The sequence below is a fragment of the Alosa pseudoharengus genome, unplaced genomic scaffold (genome assembly GCF_046254945.1).
Source record: "Alosa pseudoharengus isolate Yale_2024_CS ecotype anadromous, Long Island Sound unplaced genomic scaffold, YU_APseudo_1.1 YU_APseudo_1.1_scf_30, whole genome shotgun sequence".
Classification (NCBI taxonomy): Eukaryota; Metazoa; Chordata; class Actinopteri; order Clupeiformes; family Clupeidae; genus Alosa; species Alosa pseudoharengus.
In genome coordinates, this window is record NW_027468719.1 from 239,444 (window position 1) to 259,919 (window position 20,476).

The following is a 20,476-nucleotide window of genomic DNA, read 5'->3' on the forward strand; positions in this document are numbered from 1 at the left end:
CGTTCAATTCATCCCTTTTGTTTCAAATTTGCAGATAGGCCCATGGTAAGCTTGTTTTTATGCTGGCAACAAAACAAAAGGGTTCGCGAAGGTTATTCTTTATTCTAAACGTGTACCGCCATAGCGATAAAAGAGAAAGAAGAAGTGTATATAAGTGTTTGCTTTCCATTATTTGGGGATTCATTTTGACACCGGTGTTTCGAAAGGTTTATTGGGAACCTTATTACTGCTTTTTATTGGAATAAAGGATTATTCTTTTATTACATTTTGATTGGAATAAAGGATTACTTTTATTACATTTTTGGAAGGCCTCTGTTTTTCTTACAACTTCATTGGCCATGTGGCACATAAATAGATACTGGATCAAAGACACTTGCACACACACACACACACACACACCTACCTTTGACATCAAGAGTTGTTTCCCTGCTTGGTTGTGATGATGTGGGTCTGTCTCTCCTCTCCCCCTGACACCAGTACTGGCCCTTATGAGACTCAGTAGCTCCTTTGATGGTGAAGGTGTTTCCCTGGGACACTGGGGTTCTGCTGGGCCCCTTATACCACTTGTATGTCCAGTCACTGAGAGACTCTATCACACACTTCAGAGTGACCGTCTCTCCCGTCAACACAGAACTCTGGGGCTCTACAGTCAGCGTAGCCAAAGGCAGCTCTGCAGAGGAGTAGATGAAGAGAACAAGGAGCAAAGGAGAATGAATATGAACTGTTCTCATTAGATTACGCAAGACCTTGGTAACAATATAGTAAACGCTCTGGAAATTCACAATTTCGTCGCCGTTTTTTTTTTCTTTTTTTAAAACATAGTCCAGTCCATACAACTTCATTTCAATTTCGAAAGAAATACTGGACTATGTTTAAAAAAAAAAAAAAAACGGCGACAAAATTGTGAATTTCCAGAGTGTGTTACTCCACACTCAGCAATCGACTCCTACGGACTTTCCCCTGAAGCTGGCAGCAAAGATGGCAACATTTCCGGAAAGGTACTGGCTTGATGAAATTCATTCTGGACTCTCTATCCGACCACATAAAGACCTCGGGATACTTCGGTTTGGCTTTAGGGACCCTCTACTCACTACCACGTAAGTGTAATGTTGTTTGGAACTGTAGAAGAGGTATAGAAATAGCGTTTTGTAGCGGCGAAATGACATGCCCGCGTCACTTCCAGGCTAACGAGTTTTGACTAAAAACGGTAACATCGAACTTTCTCAAAACACATCCGAATTACATGATTTGGATGTCAACTCAACGTATGTACTCCCAATCATCCGTAAATTTATCTAAAGTGCATTTTACTCCGGATAATTCCTTTAAGTCCACATATCAAACTATTGAGTCTTTAAAAATTATGACACACACATTTACCTTTGACATCAAGAGTTGTTTTCCCGCTTGGTTGTGATGATGTGGGTCTGTCTCTCCTCTCCCCCTGACACCAGTACTGGCCCTTATGAGACTCAGCAGCTGCTATGATGATGAAGGTGTTTCCCTCAGACACTGGGACGCTGCTGGACCCCTCATACCACTTGTATGTCCAGTCACTGAGAGACTCTATCACACACTTCAGAGTGACCGTCTCTCCAGTGAACACAGGACTCTGGGGCTCTATAGTCAGTGTAGCCAAAGGCAGCTCTGCAGAGCAGTAGATGGAGAGAACAAGGAGCAAAGGAGAATGAATATGAACTGTTCTCATTAGATTACGCAAGATCTTAGTAACAATATAGTAAACATGTTCATGTAATATTTTATTTATATATCAGTCTACAATTCAGACATGGTGCCGACATGGAAGTCTTTGGCCTATTACCTCTACGCCTACCACATGTGTACTGGTACTGGCCAGCTCGATAACTCTCTAAAAACTGACAAAGTGACAGACTAGCTGTCTGTGTATATCTTCTATTATCCATGCTACTGCATTTGCGTTATGTGGCCAAGAATTACGTTAGTATAGACAAAGGTATTTTATTGTGCCATATGCGCTTGTTATATGAAACACTGGAGAGGTGTTTTCGTTTCTCTATTGCATATTAATAATTTCATGTTTCACATTATTTGTCATTGCAACAGGTAGTACTAATTCTTTGTTGTCCAGTGTGAATTTAAGGCCACTTATCAAACTATTGAGTCTTTAAAAATTATGACACACATTTACCTTTGACATCAAGAGTTGTTTTCCCACTTGGTTGTGATGATGTGGGTCTGTCTCTCCTCTCCCCCTGACACCAGTACTGGCCCTTAGGAGACTCAGCAGCTGCTATGATGATGAAGGTGTTTCCCTCAGACACTGGGACGCTGCTGGACCCCTCATACCACTTGTATGTCCAGCCACTGAGAGACTCTATCACACACTTCAGAGTGACCGTCTCTCCAGTGAACACAGGACTCTGGGGCTCTACAGTCAGTGTGGCCAAAGGAAGCTCTGCAGAGCAGTAGATTGAGAGAACAAGAAGCAAAGGAGAATAAATATGAACTGTTCTCATTAGATTACGCCTTGGTAACAATATAGTAAACATGTCCATGTAATATTTTATTTATATATCAGTCTACAATTCAGACATGGTGCTGACATGGAAGTCTTTGGCCTGTTACCTCTACGCCCTCCACTTGTGTACTGGTACTGACCAGCTCGATAACTCTCTAAAAACTGACAAAGTGACAGACTACCTGTCTGAAAATGCACTGTACTGTTCTTCCTAGGCTTCTTCTTATTATTACAGTGCATGAAAATGCACTGTACTGTTCTTCCTAGGCTTCTTCTTCTTCTTCTAACGCGTTTAATGCAGCTTCAACCGTTTAACGTAGAAACTTAATTCAAACTTTGTCACGTAGATCTTACTTAGGACACCCGGGCAATGTATGTTTCATCTTTGTAACTTTTAGGGCTGTATTTTGGGTCACCAGCGCATGGCGTAATACTCGTTATTCACCCACGCAAAGTTGAATTCGGTATTTTGCACGTTTATTTTTTAAGCATTGCGCCCAGGGGTGTGGCAATTAACAACCTAGGGAGGGGCCCAGCGCGTTGTCTAAAAATCGCTATCATACACCACCAAAACCTGGTCAGAAGTCAATGGCGAGTTGTTCATATGCTATTTTAAGAGCGCATGTCACCAGTCATATTGGCAGGTGCACGCACCATCCTTCTATCATTCATGAACGCACACCAGCGCACGTCCATGCAAAGCATTACAAATTGCACGATTACAATGGGAAACATAATCAGAACAAAGATATTACGAAATACTATACATCTCATAATGAGTAGTTATTCACCATCATTTGCAAAATTGGTAATGACGGTTAAAAGTGATTAGGGGAGAGGCGAGAGACACGTATGGAGCACAGCTGAAGACGCACTGTCACGAGATATCAGCAACTCCTCTGCAGGATAAATGTTGTTTAATTCAGTCATTTGAGCAATATTCGGGTAAGTGTTGCTTTTTCCAGCCTATGTTTTCGATGGTAACCCATTGTCAGTCAATAGTGAAAGCAAAGATTGTTAAGGCGGAGCAAGATACTTCATCAGGAGCCACTTCCGGGAACCCGGATCGCACGAGGGGGGGGGTCAAAATCCCCCTTTATGCAGAGCAGAGGCAGCGACTGCTCCATTGAAGTCTATGGGCATAGCTCAGAATTTTACCAGATATGCTAAGGTCTTAGTTCTATAGAGTTAGGAATGTGAATTTCGGGCACGTTTTTATGATCCTCAAACCCTTGTGAACATTTCAGGTACATTTTTAGCATTTTTCAGCATTCCAGTCTGGAGAAAATCGACTTTATATCAGGTGTGCGCCGGTTATTTATGCCGCTGCTGTTGGCGGGTTGCAACGTACGCTCATCAATACGTCATCGACACGCCTCTTTATGCAGACAGGATTCGATCCCCATTTCGCGCCCATAGACATGAACTACGACGAAGTATCTTGCTCCGCCTTAACAATCTTTGGTGAAAGTAACTGCATAAAAATGTCTTGTCGTTGACTGACTCCTTGGTGAAGTTAGTTTCACTTTGCCAATGAGTTCAAATAGACGAGTGCAAATGTGTGAAGGCTATGCTAGGTTTTAGTAAAGCATGGTTTAAGAATGACTATTCTATACGGTCTCGCAAGCAGCCTCCTTCAAATGCGCCTTTGAATGCCAAAATACCGATGCATTTATTTGACATATCTCGCGTTGCGCTGTTAAAGGGAATGACAGATGTCATTCTCATTGGTTTAAAATGATGTTACGCCCCAAACACACCCATATGACTGATTAAAAGACCTAGGAACACCTTGTTAAGCCATGCGCTCCACTTTTGATAGCGAAACCCCTTCCAATGTGAACTGGACATCCTACTAAATTTGAATAGACTTTTGACGAGTGACGATGCACTTTAGAATGTCATGATAGGGCCCTTATACTTTTTAAACTATTTATTAAAAACTACTCAAAATTTCCCCATAGACTTAACATTAGGCTGATGACATCACAATGGGCTAATTAACTTGATTTGCACCTGTATCAACTTCCAGCAGCTCATCTAGGCCCCATCAAAGAGTCAGTTCAACTGATTGATTGATTGATTGATTAAACTATTAATTAAAAACTATTAGGCCTTTATGACATCACAGCAATTAGAATCTTGTGCCAGGTGGCCAGGCCACCTGCATCAACTGTCAGTTTCTCAGGCTTTAAGCATACAGTCTCATTCTCTTACTACACATCCTGTTCAACTGTTTCAACTGTTCAATCATTCCAACTATATTAAACCTCATCTACCTAGCAAATAATTTGACCATTTAAACTATCCACCTATATTAAATCTCATCTACCTAGCAAATAATTTAACCATTTAAACTATCCACCTATTTAACTGTTCAGTCATTCCAACTATATTAAACCTCATACCTAGCAAATAATTTAACCATTTAAACTATCCACCTATTTAACTGTTCAGTCATTCCAACTATATTAAACCTCATCTACCTTGCAAATAATTTAACCATTTAAACTATCCACCTATTTAACTGTTCAGTCATTCTAACTATATTAAACCTCATCTACCTAGCAACCAATATAGTTTGTTTTTACTCTGTATGATATTTTACATCATATTTTTTGCATTTTCATGCACTGTATTTCCTTCAGGAAATGCTTTTCTAGTTAGTATCTGTATTATTTCTGGCCTCACAGCAAATATTCATTCAATGGCCATCTCAATGTATTGTTAAAGGCGCTCTAAGTGATGCTGGGTAATGTCACTTCTGTTGACGTTCAAACAAAACAGAGAGCTAGCTCGCTACATCCTCCCCCTCCTTCCCGTGCAATTGAACCTCTCCTAAATGCGCATCTTGTCTGTGATTTGCTGGAACAGTTTGTTATGTTTTTATAGGCCAGGTTGGCCCAGGTTGTTTTTGTTACCATTTTTGGAGCTTGGGCACTCAACAGAGATCACATTTTGTTACAGTGTATTCAGGACACAGGGAGCTAGCGGATGGTGAGGTGATGTTTGCTGTAAGTGACAAAATATGTTTTAGCCTAAAAACGCGTAGCATCGCTTAGAGCACCTTTAAGTGTATGGTACGATTTCTATTGGTTATATTCTAGTGTGTATTGTGTGTCTGTCCAATTGTTTTGTTTCTTCCTTACCCCTACAATTGGTTTCAAACAAATAAAATGAATAATAATGCAACATTGTTTATACTACTGCCTCTGTCTGCATCCATTGAGTTAGATAACTTGATTGGCCCTGTCACACATAAATAGACACACATACACCCCCCCCCCCCACACACACACACACATCTACCTTTGACATCAAGAGTTAATATCCTGCTTGGTTGTGATGATGTGGGTCTGTCTCTCCTCTGCCCCTGACACCAGTACTGGCCCTTATGAGACTCAGCAGCTCCAATGATGGTCAAGGTGTTTCCCTCAGACACTGCGGTTCTGCTGGACCCCTTATACCACTTATATGTCCAGCCACTGAGAGACTCTATCACACAGTTCAGAGTGACCGTCTCTCCAATGAACACAGGACTCTGGGGCTCTACAGTCAGCGTAGCCAAAGGCAGCTCTGCAGAGGAGTAGATGGAGAGAACAAGGAGCAAAGGAGAATGAACTTGAACTGTTCTCATTAGATTACTCAAGACCTTGGTAACAATATAGTAAACATGTCCATGTAATATTTTACTTATATATCAGTATACAATTCAGACATGATACCGACTTGGAAGTCTTTGGTCTATTACCTCTACGCCCTCCACTTGTGTACTGGTACTGGCCAGCTCGATCAGGGAGGGAAATGGTGATGGCTCAACTTCCCCCTTTGTAAATGGAATATCTGTTTGTGTACCATTGATACCAACCTGTGTACTCTGCGATGTCACACCTCATAGTGACTTCATCTCCAGGGTAATATGAACCCTCATGAGGGCTCTAGAGTTACTGTATTCTATGGTGGTCTAACTTCCTATTGAAAGTTGAGTATTATACTGATCTGAGAGTGTGTGTATTTAGATAACTTCTAGCTAGACAGCCATCGGAGAGTTAATTAGTATCTGTATTATTTCAGGCCTCACAGCAAATATTAATTCAATGGCCATCTCAATGTATTGTTAAAGGCGCTCTAAGTGATGCTGGGTAACGTCACTTCTGTTGACGTTCAAACAAAACAGAGCTAGCTCGCTACATCCTCCCCCTCCTTCCCGTGCAATTGAACCTCTCCTAAATGCGCATCTTGTCTGTGATTTGCTGGAACAGTTTGTTTTGTTTTTATAGGCCAGGTTGGCCCAGGTTGTTTTTGTTACCATTTTTGGAGCCTGGGCACTCAACAGAGATCACATTTTTTTACAGTGTATTCAGGACACAGGCAGCTAGCGGATGGTGAGGTGATGTTTGCTGTAAGTGACAAAATATGTTTTTGCCTAAAAACACGTAGCATCGCTTAGAGCACCTTTAAGTGTATGGTACGATTTCTATTGGTTATATTCTAGTGTGTATTGTGTGTCTGTCCAATTGTTTTGTTTCTTCCTTACCCCTAAAATTGGTTTCAAACAAATAAAATGAATAAAAATGTAACATTGTTTATACTACTGCCTCTGTCTGCATCCATTGAGTTAGATAACTTGATTGGCCCTGTCACACATAAATAGACACACATACACCCCCCACCCCCAACACCCCCCCGCCGCCCACACACACACACACACACATACATCTACCTTTGACATCAAGAGTTATTGTCCCGCTTGGTTGTGATGCTATGGATCGATCTGTCTCTCCTCTCCCCCTGACACCAGTATTGGCCCTTGTGAGACTCAGTAGCTCCATTGATGGTGAAGGTGTTTCCCTCAGACACTGGGGTTCTGCTGGACCCCTTATACCACTTGTATGTCCAGCCACTGAGAGACTCTATCACACAGTTCAGAGTGACCGTCTCTCCAGTGAACACAGGACTTTGGGGCTCTATAGTCAGCGTAGCCAAAGGCAGCTCTGCAGAGGAGTAGATGGAGAGAACAAGGAGCAAAGGAGAATAAATATGAACTGTTCTCATTACATTACACAAGACCTTGGTAACAATATAGTAAACATGTCCAATGTCCATGTATTATTTTATTGATATATCAGTATACAATTCAGACATGATACCGACATGGAAGTCTTTGGCCTGTTACCTCTACACCCTCCACTTGTGTACTGGTACTGGCCAGCTCGATCAGGGAGGGAAATGGTGATGGCTCAACTTCCCCCTTTGTAAATAGAATATCTGTTTGTGTACCATTGATACCAACCTGTGTACTCTGCGATGTCACACCTCATAGTGACTTCATCTCCAGGGTAATATGAACCCTCATGAGGGCTCTAGAGTTACTGTATTCTATGGTGGTCTAACTTCCTATTGAAAGTTGAGTATTATACTGGTGTAAGTGATCTGAGAGTGTGTGTATTTAGGTCACTTCTAGCTAGGCAGCCATCAGAGAGTTACTTGGCATCTGTATTATTTCAGAACTCACAGCAAATACCAACAAAATGGGCATCTCAATGTATTGTTAAGTGTATTGTAAGTTTTCTTTTGGTTATATTCTGGTGTGTGTAGTGTGTCTGTCCAATTGTTTTGCTTCTTGCTCACCCCTACCACTGGTATCAAACAACGGAAATAAATAATGATGCATCATTGTTTATACTATTGCCTCTGTCTGCATCCATTAAGTTAGATAACTTGATTGGCCCTGTCACATATAAGTAAATACTGGATCAAAGACACTTGTGTGTGTGCGCACTCTACATACACACACACACACACACACACATCTACCTTTGACATCAAGAGTTGTTTTCCCACTTGGTTGTGATGATGTGGGTCTGTCTCTCCTCTCCCCCTGACACCAGTACTGGCCCTTATGAGACTCAGCAGCTCCTCTGATGGTGAAGGTGTTTCCCTCAGACACTGGGGTTCTGCTGGACCCCTCATACCACTTGTATGTCCAGCCACTGAGAGACTCTATCACACACTTCAGAGTGACCATCTCTCCAGTGAACACAGGACTCTGGGGCTCTACAGTCAGTGTAGCCAAAGGCAGCTCTGCAGAGGAGTAGATGGAGAGAACAAGGAGCAAAGGAGAATAAATATGAACTGTTCTCATTAGATTACGCAAGACCTGGGTAACAATATAGTAAACATGTTCATGTAATATTGTATTTATAAATCAGACATGGTACCGACATGGAAGTCTTTGGCCTGTTACCTCTACGCCCTCCACTTGTGTACTGGTACTGGCCAGGGGCGCGTTTCCCAAAACCATAGTTGCTAACAGGTTAGCAACTATGGTTTTGGGAAATGCACCCCAGCTCGATAACTCTCTAAAAACTGAGAAAAAGTGACAGACTAGCTGTCTGTGTATGTCTTCTACTATCCATGGTATTACATTTGCGCTATGTGGCCGAGAATTACGTTAGGATAGACAAAGGTATTTTATTGCGCCATATGCGCTTGTTATTATGCAACATTGGAGTGGTGTTTTTGGGTCTCTATTGCATATTAATAATTTCATGTTTCACATTATTTGTCATTGCAATATGTAGTACTAATTATGTGTTGTCCAGTGTGGATTTAAGGCCACTTATCAAACTATTGAGTCTTTGAAAATGATGACACACACATTTACCTTTGACATCAAGACTTGTTTTCCCACTTGGTTGTGATGATGTGGGTCTGTCTCTCCTCTCCCCCTGACACCAGTACTGGCCTTTATGAGACTCAGTAGCTCCTCTGATGGTGAAGGTGTTTCCCTCAGACACTGGGAGGCTGCTGGACCCCTCATACCACTTGTATGTCCAGCCACTGAGAGACTCTATCACACACTTCAGAGTGACCGTCTCTCCAGTGAACACAGGACTCTGGGGCTCTACAGTCAGCGTAGCCAAAGGCAGCTCTGCAGAGGAGTAGATGGAGAGAACAAGGAGCAAAGGAGAATGAACTTGAACTGTTCTCATTAGATTACTCAAGACCTTGGTAACAATATAGTAAACATGTCCATGTAATATTTTATTTATATATCAGTCTACAATTCAGACATGGTGCCAACATGGAAGTCTTTGGCCTGTTACCTCTACGCCTACCACATGTGTACTGGTACTGGCTCTCTAAAAACTGACAAAGTGACAGACCAGCTGTCTGTGTATATCTTCTATTATCCATGCTACTGCATTTGTGTTATGTGGCCAAGAATTACGTTAGGATAGAGAAATGTATTTTATTGTGCCATATGCGCTTGTTATATGAAACACTGGAGAGGTGTTTTCGTTTCTCTATTGCATATTAATCATTTAATTTTTCACATTATTTGTCATTGCAATATGTAGTACTAATTCTGTGTCGTCCAGTGTGAATTTAAGGCCACTTATCAAACTATTGAGTCTTTTAAAATTATGACACACACATTTACCTTTGACATCAAGAGTTGTTTTCCCGCTTGGTTGTGATGATGTGGGTCTGTCTCTCCTCTCCCCCTGACACCAGTACTGGCCCTTATGAGACTCAGCAGCTGCTATGATGATGAAGGTGTTTCCCTCAGACACTGGGAGGCTGCTGGACCCCTCATACCACTTGTATGTCCAGCCACTGAGAGACTCTATCACACACTTCAGAGTGACCGTCTCTCCAGTGAACACAGGACTCTGGGGCTCTATAGTCAGTGTAGCCAAAGGCAGCTCTGCAGAGGAGTAGATGGAGAGAACAAAGAGCAAAGGAGAATGAATATGAACTGTTCTCATTAGATTACGCAAGACCTTGGTAACAATATAGTAAACATGTTCATGTAATATTGTATTTATATATCAGACATGGTACCGACATGGAAGTCTTTGGCCTGTTACCTCTACGCCCTACACATGTGTACTGGTACTGGCCAGGGGCGCGTTTCCCAAAACCATAGTTGCTAACAGGTTAGCAACTATGGTTTTGGAAAAATGCACCCCAGCTCGATAACTCTCTAAAAACTGAGAAAAAGTGACAGACTAGCTGTCTGTGTATGTCTTCTACTATCCATGGTAAGGTATTTTATTGCGCCATATGCGCTTGTTATTATGCAACATTGGAGTGGTGTTTTTGGTTCTCTATTGCATATTAATAATTTCAGATTTCACATTATTTGTCATTGCAATATGTAGTACTAATTATGTGTTGTCCAGTGTGAATTTAAGTACACTTTTTTTTTTTTTCTGCTGTTTTTGGGGGGGTGGGATTTAAAGCTGTATTCAGCGAAATCGCAGTAATTTCTTGCTTTTCAACTGCGGTAAGAAAAAATCCATATTGTCCCAACCATACAATCAATACCTGAAGTCCTATACACAGGATTAAAGGTATCCTATGCAGGTTCAGGTATTTTTGGCGACTGCAGAGCTCCCCCTAGAGTCGCGATATATTTATATTTTACTCTGCCGTTGTAAACAGCCTACTTCTCGTGACTTGTTCCACCTGTACACAATGAAAATGCGAAGGATTAACAACAAGCAAAAACTGTCTCCAAAGAGCTATATTGACTGACAAAGTAATGTTATGATGATTCGAGCCGCCATTCTTGAAGTATAGTAAGTAAGTATAAGTATATATACTCTTTTGAACCCGTGAGGGAAATTTGGTCTCTGCATTTATCCCAATCCATGAATTAGTGAAACAAACTCAGCACACAGTGAACACACAGTGAGGTGAAGCACACACTAATCCCGGCGCAGTGAGCTGCCTGCAACTACAGCGGCTCTCGGGGAGCAGTGAGGGGTTAGGTGTCTTGCTCAAGGCCACTTCAGCCGTGCCTACTAGTCGGGGTTCGAACCGGCAACCCTCCGGTTACAAGTCCGAAGCGCTAACCAGTAGGCCACGGCTGCCCGACTTTGCATGGCTCATTCTTTCGATAGCGACTCACTATGTCTATGCTGTATGGCTATGCTAGGTGAACGATTCCTCTACTCCAAGTTTGTTTACCATCAAATTGGCTTTGTAAAGGTTATATTAATGTGATAATCTTCCACAGTTTACCTTTAAGGTGTCATGGATGTCATTTACTTGATGGATTTCTTTTGGCAACAAGGAAAAATGACATGACAACAGGACAACAACGGTATATAGCCTTTAGTGTCACTGTCACTTAGTTATGTATTTTATCTTACAATTAAATTTCAGTAAGGTTTGATATGTGATCTCTTTAAGAATATGTGGACTGAAGCAGTGACATTCTAGGAACACACTTTTCCATCACTATCATAAGTAAATTGGAAATGATGACACTAGTTAGAGTTAAACTAACACTTAAACAGATTTGAAATTTAACTCTGATCACTAGTGTAACACAAATGTAATACTTTAACATGTTTGAAACAAAAACAAGTTAACACTTCCTGGTGCTAAACATACGCACAGACACACACACACACACACACACACACACACATCTACCTTTGACATAAAGAGTTAACACTCTGCTGGGTTGTGATAATGTGGGTCTGTCTTTCCTCTCCCCCCGACACCAGTACTGGCCCTTATGAGACTCAGTAGCTCCATTGATTGTGAAGGTGTTTCCCTCAGACACTGGGGTTCTGCTGGACCCCTCATACCACTTATATGCCCAGTTACTGGGGTACTCTATCACACACTTCAGAGTGACCGTCTCTCCAGTGAACACAGGACTCTGGGGCTCTACAGTCAGTGTAGCCAAAGGCCAAGCTGCAGAGGAGTAGATGGAGAGAACAAGGAGCAAAGGAGAATGAACTTGAACTGTTAGATTACACAATTTTAACTCTACGTATAGGTGTTTCAACACTGAATCTGAGTTGCATTTCTTACACTTTTAATGGACTGTTGAATTAACACTGACAAGATTGAGACAAAGTAAACACAAGCATAGTGTATGACTATCATAGAGTTGATTTAACACTGGAAAATTGCTGTGTGAGTGGTTCAGAAATTATTTTATATGTCATTATGTACTTTCCACATGTTCAATACATAATGCTTACGTTTATGAACTATACTGTTGAGCTTGATGGGAAGCACAGACACATCTGGACGATTTTCAGCAACGGCTTCTTTCAGAATCGATGTCACATTTTTAGTGTCCAGAAAAATGTTTTTGAATAACAGGACAAAATCCACAACAACCGATCCTGGTCTAAGCATTCAACAGGGAAGAGGGAAATTAAGAGGGAATAGATTACACATTTGCAATCACTCTACAAAACTTGGTGTAATAAAATGCACATCTACCAACCTGATACTATTGATGTGTGTGCCAAGAAATTGGGATCCAAACTTTTCAGAGTACATTTTATTTAGCTGAAAATTAATGCATTAAGAATCAATTATTTTTCTATTATATCGCCAAACATTCTTATAATGCTAATGCAGGTTCATTTTCATGAAAACTTAAAGAACAAAGTGAAGAACATGTGCCAAAGGAAAGAGTTAGGAACTGGAGAAAAACAACAGCAACAAAACTATTCTTACCACTGTTGAAACATCTGCAGTCAAGTTCTTAAACCTTGTTGAGGAGGTATTTGCCAGCTCTGGGATAAAGGGCTGTTGCAGGCTGATTTCCATGTTAATCTCCTGCTCTATAATACGTTAATAAATAGTTTTTAATACTTCAGAAATTATGCAATATAATAATTTGTTAATGAAATGATATTGCCATTATTTAACAGCTGTTAAAGGAGAAATCCGGTGAGTTTTCACATAGATCTCAGTTTTTGTGGTAATTGTCATGGTCCAAGCAAAATGGGAAGAAGTGTCCTTTAGCAGAATGAAGGTCGGGCTGTAGTGCCCCCTATGGACCAAATTGTATGTGATTTGGTGTGCTTCCAGAGAATGTCGTATTATTTTGTGTTTACCAAGTTTGAATATGGTTGGACCTTTAGAAGATACAATATAGGTAATATAATTGTTATAGGCCATGTTCCAATAGTAGATTGATGTGTAACTTTTTAGACGACAAATCAAAAATCGGAAAAAGCCAACCTGTTATGCTGGGTCTGAAGGTGATGTGTAGTGAATTCTGTGGGAATTTGGAAAAATGGTCTGGGAGGAGGTAGATTAGGTTTTTTGAAAATGGCGGGATAATGTGCAATATGGAAATGCTGGAAGGAATAAATGGAAAAAAGAATTTGAAGGAATAAATGGAAAAAATAATTAGTCAAAAACTTCATATGGTTCCAGAGATATGAGGATTTTTTTTTTTATTATAGCACCCACTTAGGAAATAAATGGGTAATTTCTGTTTTGTGAGATCATGCATTGATTTGGGACCTATGGCAACATTTTAGTGTCTGTAACTATGACTTATATGGCTGTAGATACGTTTTTGCGGCAGAAACATAATTTCATGAAATGTAGAGATGCACCGATATGGAATTTTAGGGCCGATAACGATAACTGATATTTATTGGTTTGTTGTGGCCGATACCGATACGATAACCGATAATATTACTCTTGAAAAAAAATTGTGAGAAGTGATTTGGGGAAAGCATTTAATAAGCATAATTTTATTGCAGTAATTTTACCTACCACCAAATGATGGACAAAACTCATAATAGTCCTCAATAGTACGGCAGTCAACAACATAACAGTAGCCTAGCCCTACAGTATGTGTGGCTCCTTTAAGTGAACCTGACGTCAGTGAATTGCGAGTGAGTGGCTAGAGAGTTTGAATCGTTTTCATTTAGGACTAAACGCTCATAAACGACTCAGCTTGGAATAAGCTACAGTATAGCGACCAAATCAGAGTTTGTGAGGGAAACTTAGGTTTAGTTTCAACTGCGGGTAACTGAATAAAGCTGCAACTCCTCAGACTGTATGTCCGTCTACTCTGTTGCGCACAACCTGCTGCAGCAGAAATGAAAGGCGTTAGCCCCGAAGGTTTTAATAACTTATTATGATGACCTATGATGACCTGTCTGGAACTGAAGCACGAATGGTTAGCATATTTCTACCATTCGTGCTTAAACCTAAGCTAAAGTAATGCAAATATAATACTAAAACACAACTTAGAACTAGGCCTACTTATGTACTCGTCCCACTAACGAGTTTGTTTACTTGTTTCCCCGACCAGCGCGGTAAAGTGCAAACACACCAGCACAAGACGGCTCTAGATAGGGCTGAGCTCCGCTCTGTTAAGGTTAAATGGCGGATCATTCACGAGAGGATTTTGAGATGCACAGATTCCCAAATGAACGCATATCCACAGATTTTGTGGAATAGATTCACACCGCTGACATTATATTGAGGAAAAAGTATAGCCAACCAAGCTCAAGTAGGCTAGCTCAGTGTAGCCAGACGGGCCTACGTAGGCCTAAATTAGGACTTTAAAAAATATCGGCGCAAATTATCAGCCAGAATTCTGTTATCGGACCGATAATAATAATTTCATTTTTTCACTTATCGGCTAATAATATATCGGCCGTCGATATATCGTGCATCCCTAAATGAAATGGTTAAAAAATACAACAAAAAATAATAGGAGTCCTGTAGCTTCTCTGCATGGACCCCTAACAATCAATTTTACCTAGCTTGAGTTACTACAGCCAGCAGCTAATGGAGCCAGGCAGCATTACACTCTGGGGGCATGTCCGTGAGCTCTCATGTACATGCCCAAAGAGTGTAGCACTGTAGCTGCCTGGCTTTGTTAGCTGCTGGCTGTAGCAACTCGAGCTAGGTAAGACTGTGACTTAGTGTGACGTTTCCTGAATTTCCCCTTGGGGATCAATAAAGTATTTATCTATCTATCTATCTATCTATCTAAGACTGATTGTTTTCATTTTTTTTCCGTATACTGACAGTAGGCTACTCGGATTGTTTTCATTTTTTTTCCGTATACTGACAGTAGGCTACTCGGTGACCTTGAGAAACAGAGATCTATATGAAAACTCATCAGATTTCTCCTCGACGGAATTGTCTATGATTTATAAGATCAGTTAGAATGGATGTGTTAATGATTAAGAAAATATTAACACCTACGTGTATGCATGTCTTTATAAAATATAATGATTAAACACATGCACCAATGATTAAATGTACAAATAGTGAACAAAAATAATAGTTTACAAATTCTTAATAAATGCTTATTAGTGTGACGTTATTATAAAGTGTTACAACACACACACACACACACACACACACACACACGCACACACACACACATCTACCTACCTTTGACATCAAGAGCTAATATCCCGCTTCGTTGTGATGATGTGGGTCTGTCTCTCCTCTCTCCCTGACACCAGTACTGGCCCTTGTGAAACTCAGCAGCTGCTATGATGGTGAAGGTGTTTCCTTCAGACACTGGGGTTCTGCTGGGCTCCTTATACCACTTATATGTCCAGCCACTGAGAGACTCTATCACACAGTTCAGAGTGACCGTCTCTCCAATGAACACAGAACTCTGGGGCTCTACAGTCAGTGTAGCCAAAGGCAGCTCTGCAGAGGAGTAGATGGAGAGAACAAGGAGCAAAGGAGAATGAACTTGAACTGTTCTCTTTACATCAAGACCTTGGTAACAATATATTAAACATGAACCCTAATGGCACTCTAGAATTACTCTACTCTGCGGTGTAACTTGCTTTTTGAAAGTTGAATATTATACTGATTTGAGAGTGTTTATGTTTAGATCACTTCCAGCTAGGCAGCCATCTGAGAGTTACTTGGTAACTGTATTATTTCAGGCCTCACAGCAACTACCAATGGGCTCTCAATGTATTGTTAAGTGTATGGTAAGTTTTCTTTTGATTATATTCTGGTGTGTGTAGTGTGTCTGTCCAATTGTTTTGCTTCTTGCTCACCCCTACCACTGGTATCAAACAACGGAAATAAATAATAATGCATCATTGTTTATACTATTGCCTTTATCTGCATCCATTTAGTTGGATAACTTGATTGCCCCTGTCACATATAAATAGATACTGGATCAAAGACACTTGTGTGCACACACACACACAGACACACACACACTTACCTTTGATATCAAGAGTTGTTTTCCCACTTGGTTGTGATGATGTGGGTCTGTCTCTCCTCTCCCCCTGACACCAGTACTGGCCCTTATGAGACTCAGTAGCTCCTCTGATGGTAAATGTGTTTCCCTCAGACACTGGGACGCTGCTGGACCCCTCATACCACTTGTATGTCCAGTCACTGAGAGACTCTATCACACACTTCAGAGTGACCGTCTCTCCCACGAACACAGGACTCTGGGGCTCTACAGTCAGTGTAGCCAAAGGCAGCTCTGCAGAGGAGTAGATGGAGAGAACAAGGAGCAAAGGAGAATGAATATGAACTGTTCTCATTAGATTATGCAAGACCTTGGTAAATGTCCATGTATATTTTATTTATATATAAGTTTACAATTCAGACATGGTACCGACATGGAAGTCTTTGGCCTATTACCTGTACGCCCTCCACTTGTACTGCAGTGTTTCCCACAGAATTGGATTCAATTTGTGGCAGTGGCTGACTTGGAGGGGGCGGGGGGGGGCTGGTGGTAGTGTTGGTAGTGTATAGGTCTAATTGAGTGCCTGTCATTTTAAGGCATTCGTTAGGGAACCTTTGCATTTTTAACACAGTTAAAAGGCTGCTGATATATGTGTAAATCATGCTGTTCATAACTTTTGAGTCTTAGAAAACTTTTCCATTTACATCGGTTTTGATTTTGTGGCGGCCCGCCACAGATTTAGTGAATGTATGAAAAACACTGTACTGGTACTGGCCAGCATGTTACCTCTCTAATAACTGACAAAGTGACAGACTAGCTGTCTTCTTTTATCCATGCTGCTGCATTTGTGCTATGTGGCCAAGAATTATGTTAGGATAGACAAAGGTATTTTATTGTGCAATTTGTGCTTGTTATATGAAACACTGGAGTTGTGTTTTTGGTTCTCCATTGCAGATTCACAATTTCATATTTCACATTACTTTTCATTGCAATTGGTAGTACTAATTCTGTGTTGTGTCGTGTGAATTTAAGTCCACCTATCTAACTATTGAGTCCACCTTTTTTTTCTTCTTTTGGCTGCAGTATCTGACACGTACCAGAAAGGAGAGCGCGGAGCTCGCAGTTTAGGCTAGCCTGTAGTTGGCTCTGTTATCTGGTAGTCTCCGCTAAGGACTTGGGATGCGCCGCTTAGTTCTCTGTTGCGGCTTTGGGATTGTTTTGGGTTTTGTTTAAGTGTAGTTTGTCCAACTGCCAGATTTTTATTTGTTGTGTGTTAGTCCAAAATCAGGATGCAGGACAATTGTGTAACGGGGCTGAATGTGTTTATCAGGAACATTGACTGATGGTAGAGGGCAGGGCTGGGGCTGGTCAGTAGTGTATGATTACGTTGTGGTGTGTATGTGGTTTGTTGCGCTCTTCTACAGGTGCATTCAATCGCCCCTTAATGGCAGACCTGCACAGTTGGTGGTTGAAAGATTTAAAATGCCAATGGCGGCCTTCGACTGGGAGATTCTTGGTGGCAGTAGGCACCCGCAAGGACTACCACTGAAGCCCGGAGAAGTAAAGGGGGCTCGGAAGACCGCAACGCACCTGGGGAGAGTCTATTGTTCTATCGGAGCAGCGTACAGACCGGAATACAACGCACTCAATATATCTACGTTAAGGGAAGTAACTTGACCATCGTTCTATGAGCGAGAGGGCTGTTATCGCGGCTGTTGTGGATATGATTTCTACCCCTTTCCCCTGCAGTTCCGGAGACAGCTGAATCGAGCGGAGGAAGACAGCGAAAGAGAGGCCTACAACGCACTCTATGTATTGCACTAAAGGGAAGTACTCATATCGTAGCCTACCACTGTTTGTGTGAGTGGCCTGACTTCGTGTCAGTGTGATTGCTGATCACTGTTCCCCCCCTTCCACAGCTCTGCTCTTGTGTCTACGAAGAGGCGTATGTGTCGTGAGAAGAAGCGAGTGCATGCCATAAGGAGAGGACTTTTGGGAGTGTCGGGTCTGGACTGTTCACCGTGGCGGCCATTGAGTAGGCTAGCTAGCTACGAGCGCTAGCAGCTACTACGTGGAGGAATTAATCGCTGGGTCGTGAGTGGTGCATGGACTGGTCCTCTATAGCCCTTATTAGCCTTTTCCTTGAATGAACTATTATTACCAGTTGTTTAGCCTTGTTATTATGTCTGGCTGACCATGGTGCTAGATAGGCCTACTCCTATGTAATCCTGAATCTGGTGATTATCTTATTGCTGTTAAGTGCTCTGTCTCTGTGGGCCTATTGCCCGTTTTGCCTGAGTGTCACTGTAGCTTAAATTTGCTGTGTTGCCATGGTGTTCAGTGCTCTTATGATTCACCTTGATACTGTTGGCTTGTATGGCCCTTTACGTTTGCCGTGAAGATTGATAATTGTGTGCTGTGTTATATGCCGTCACACCGCTAGGCATACCCACATTGTGTAGAGCATTATAGCCTGAGATCTCCCCCCTCTAGAGGGCGCTGTCTGTCTGTGTGTCTGTGGCACGCATACCTCGCTGACCGTTTGTCAGACTTGGCAGGTGTCTTGCTATGGGCATGAGTAAGTGCAGTGCCAAATCTGACATTGTTTGAATAAGAAATGCAAAAGATATCGTTAAATATATCGGTAAAAGAAGCACATTGGCTTTCGCTGCTAGCCACTCCCCCTCCCACACACCACTGTAGTGTAAGCTACCAGTGAGGATAGAAGCAGGGCTTTGGCAAAACTGGATCAGTGTAGGTTACACGGGTAAAAACGTAACATGTCGGACCTCAACAATAAAGTGAACTCCGCGGATTTTGCAACAACACGCCAAGACACACAGGTATGCAGTGGCTCTTCAAAATGACGTAAAAAATGATGTGCAATAAACGGCCCAGGCTACTTTGGACTGTCTTTAGACTTTGAATAAGCAAACGACAATTCCAACTGCAAGGTCCTAAATTGAAACGAGCGATAATGGTCCCGAATTAAAGAACGTCTCAGAATGCCACACATGCAAAGCATAACCAGCGACAAGCAACGAGTGGCAGACAGAGTGTGATGCTATATGAATAGCCCAGGCTACTTTGGACTGTCTTTAGACTTTGAATAAGCAAACGACAATTCCAACTGGAAGGTCCTAAATTGAAACGAGCGATAATGGTCCCGAATTAAAGAACGTCTCAGAATGCCACACATGCAAAGCATAACCAGCAACAAGCAACGAGTGGCAGACAGAGTATGATGCTAAATTAATAGCCCAGGCTACTTTGGACTGTCTTTAGACTTTGAATAAGCAAACGACAATTTCAACTGCAAGGTCCTAAATTGAAACGAGCGATAATGGTCCCGAATTAAAGAACGTCTCAGAATGCCACACATGCAAAGCATAACCAGCGACAAGCAACGAGTGGCAGACAGAGTGTGATGCTATATGAATAGGCTAGCCCAGGCTACTTTGGACTGTCTTTAGACTTTGAATAAGCAAACGACAGTTCCAACTGCAAGGTCCTAAATTGAAATGAGCGATGATGGTCCTGAATTAAAGAACGTCTCAGAATGCCACACATGCAAAGCATAACCAGCGACAAGCAACGAGTGGCAGACAGAGTGTGATGTCACTTATAGGCCACCAGAGACTGTTTTTGAGTCACACCGTTGCAAATTTCATATGATGCATCATTCCACTCAAAACAGCTGTTAGGATTATGTAATTTTGATTTGTAAAAAATGTCACATGTAGCCATGCTCTGTATCTGTAGGCCTATTCATTATTGAATGCTTACCCGGAATTATGTTTTTCCCTATTCTATTTTCAAAGCAGGCCTACTGTACCTGCAGGCATGTAATTGGGCTACAGGAATAGCATGTTTGAAGGGGCACTGCACTAGTACTGTAAACAGGCTGTAAACTTTACATAGGCTATTGATTTATTCTGTGGCCCTTCAGCTCTTTCATACTGGTCCTATACTGTAAATGGGTTGCAAGCTTCCCATAGGCTATT

At 41.6% G+C, this 20,476-nt stretch overlaps 1 protein-coding gene across 7 annotated transcripts in view; it reads right to left on the reverse strand.

Annotated features, from left to right (window-relative positions):
- LOC143101192 (basement membrane-specific heparan sulfate proteoglycan core protein-like) overlaps nucleotides 1–20,476 on the reverse strand; it is a 74,378-nt gene that overhangs the window by 27,352 nt on the left and 26,550 nt on the right. For 2 of the 7 annotated variants that reach the window (XM_076264596.1, XM_076264595.1), the window contains exons 9-21: nucleotides 16,500–16,766; nucleotides 15,698–15,964; nucleotides 13,001–13,107; nucleotides 12,765–12,829; nucleotides 12,514–12,665; nucleotides 11,954–12,220; nucleotides 9,948–10,214; nucleotides 9,168–9,434; nucleotides 8,318–8,584; nucleotides 5,810–6,076; nucleotides 2,171–2,437; nucleotides 1,381–1,647; nucleotides 404–670 (exon numbers count right to left, since the gene is read on the reverse strand). In XM_076264596.1, the coding sequence (XP_076120711.1) occupies nucleotides 404–670; nucleotides 1,381–1,647; nucleotides 2,171–2,437; nucleotides 5,810–6,076; nucleotides 8,318–8,584; nucleotides 9,168–9,434; nucleotides 9,948–10,214; nucleotides 11,954–12,220; nucleotides 12,514–12,665; nucleotides 12,765–12,829; nucleotides 13,001–13,107; nucleotides 15,698–15,964; nucleotides 16,500–16,766 (2,994 nt within the window). The remainder of the gene's footprint in view (nucleotides 1–403; nucleotides 671–1,380; nucleotides 1,648–2,170; nucleotides 2,438–5,809; nucleotides 6,077–8,317; nucleotides 8,585–9,167; nucleotides 9,435–9,947; nucleotides 10,215–11,953; nucleotides 12,221–12,513; nucleotides 12,666–12,764; nucleotides 12,830–13,000; nucleotides 13,108–15,697; nucleotides 15,965–16,499; nucleotides 16,767–20,476) is intronic. The other 5 variants (XM_076264597.1, XM_076264599.1, XM_076264598.1 and 2 more) reach the window with 5 other exon arrangements.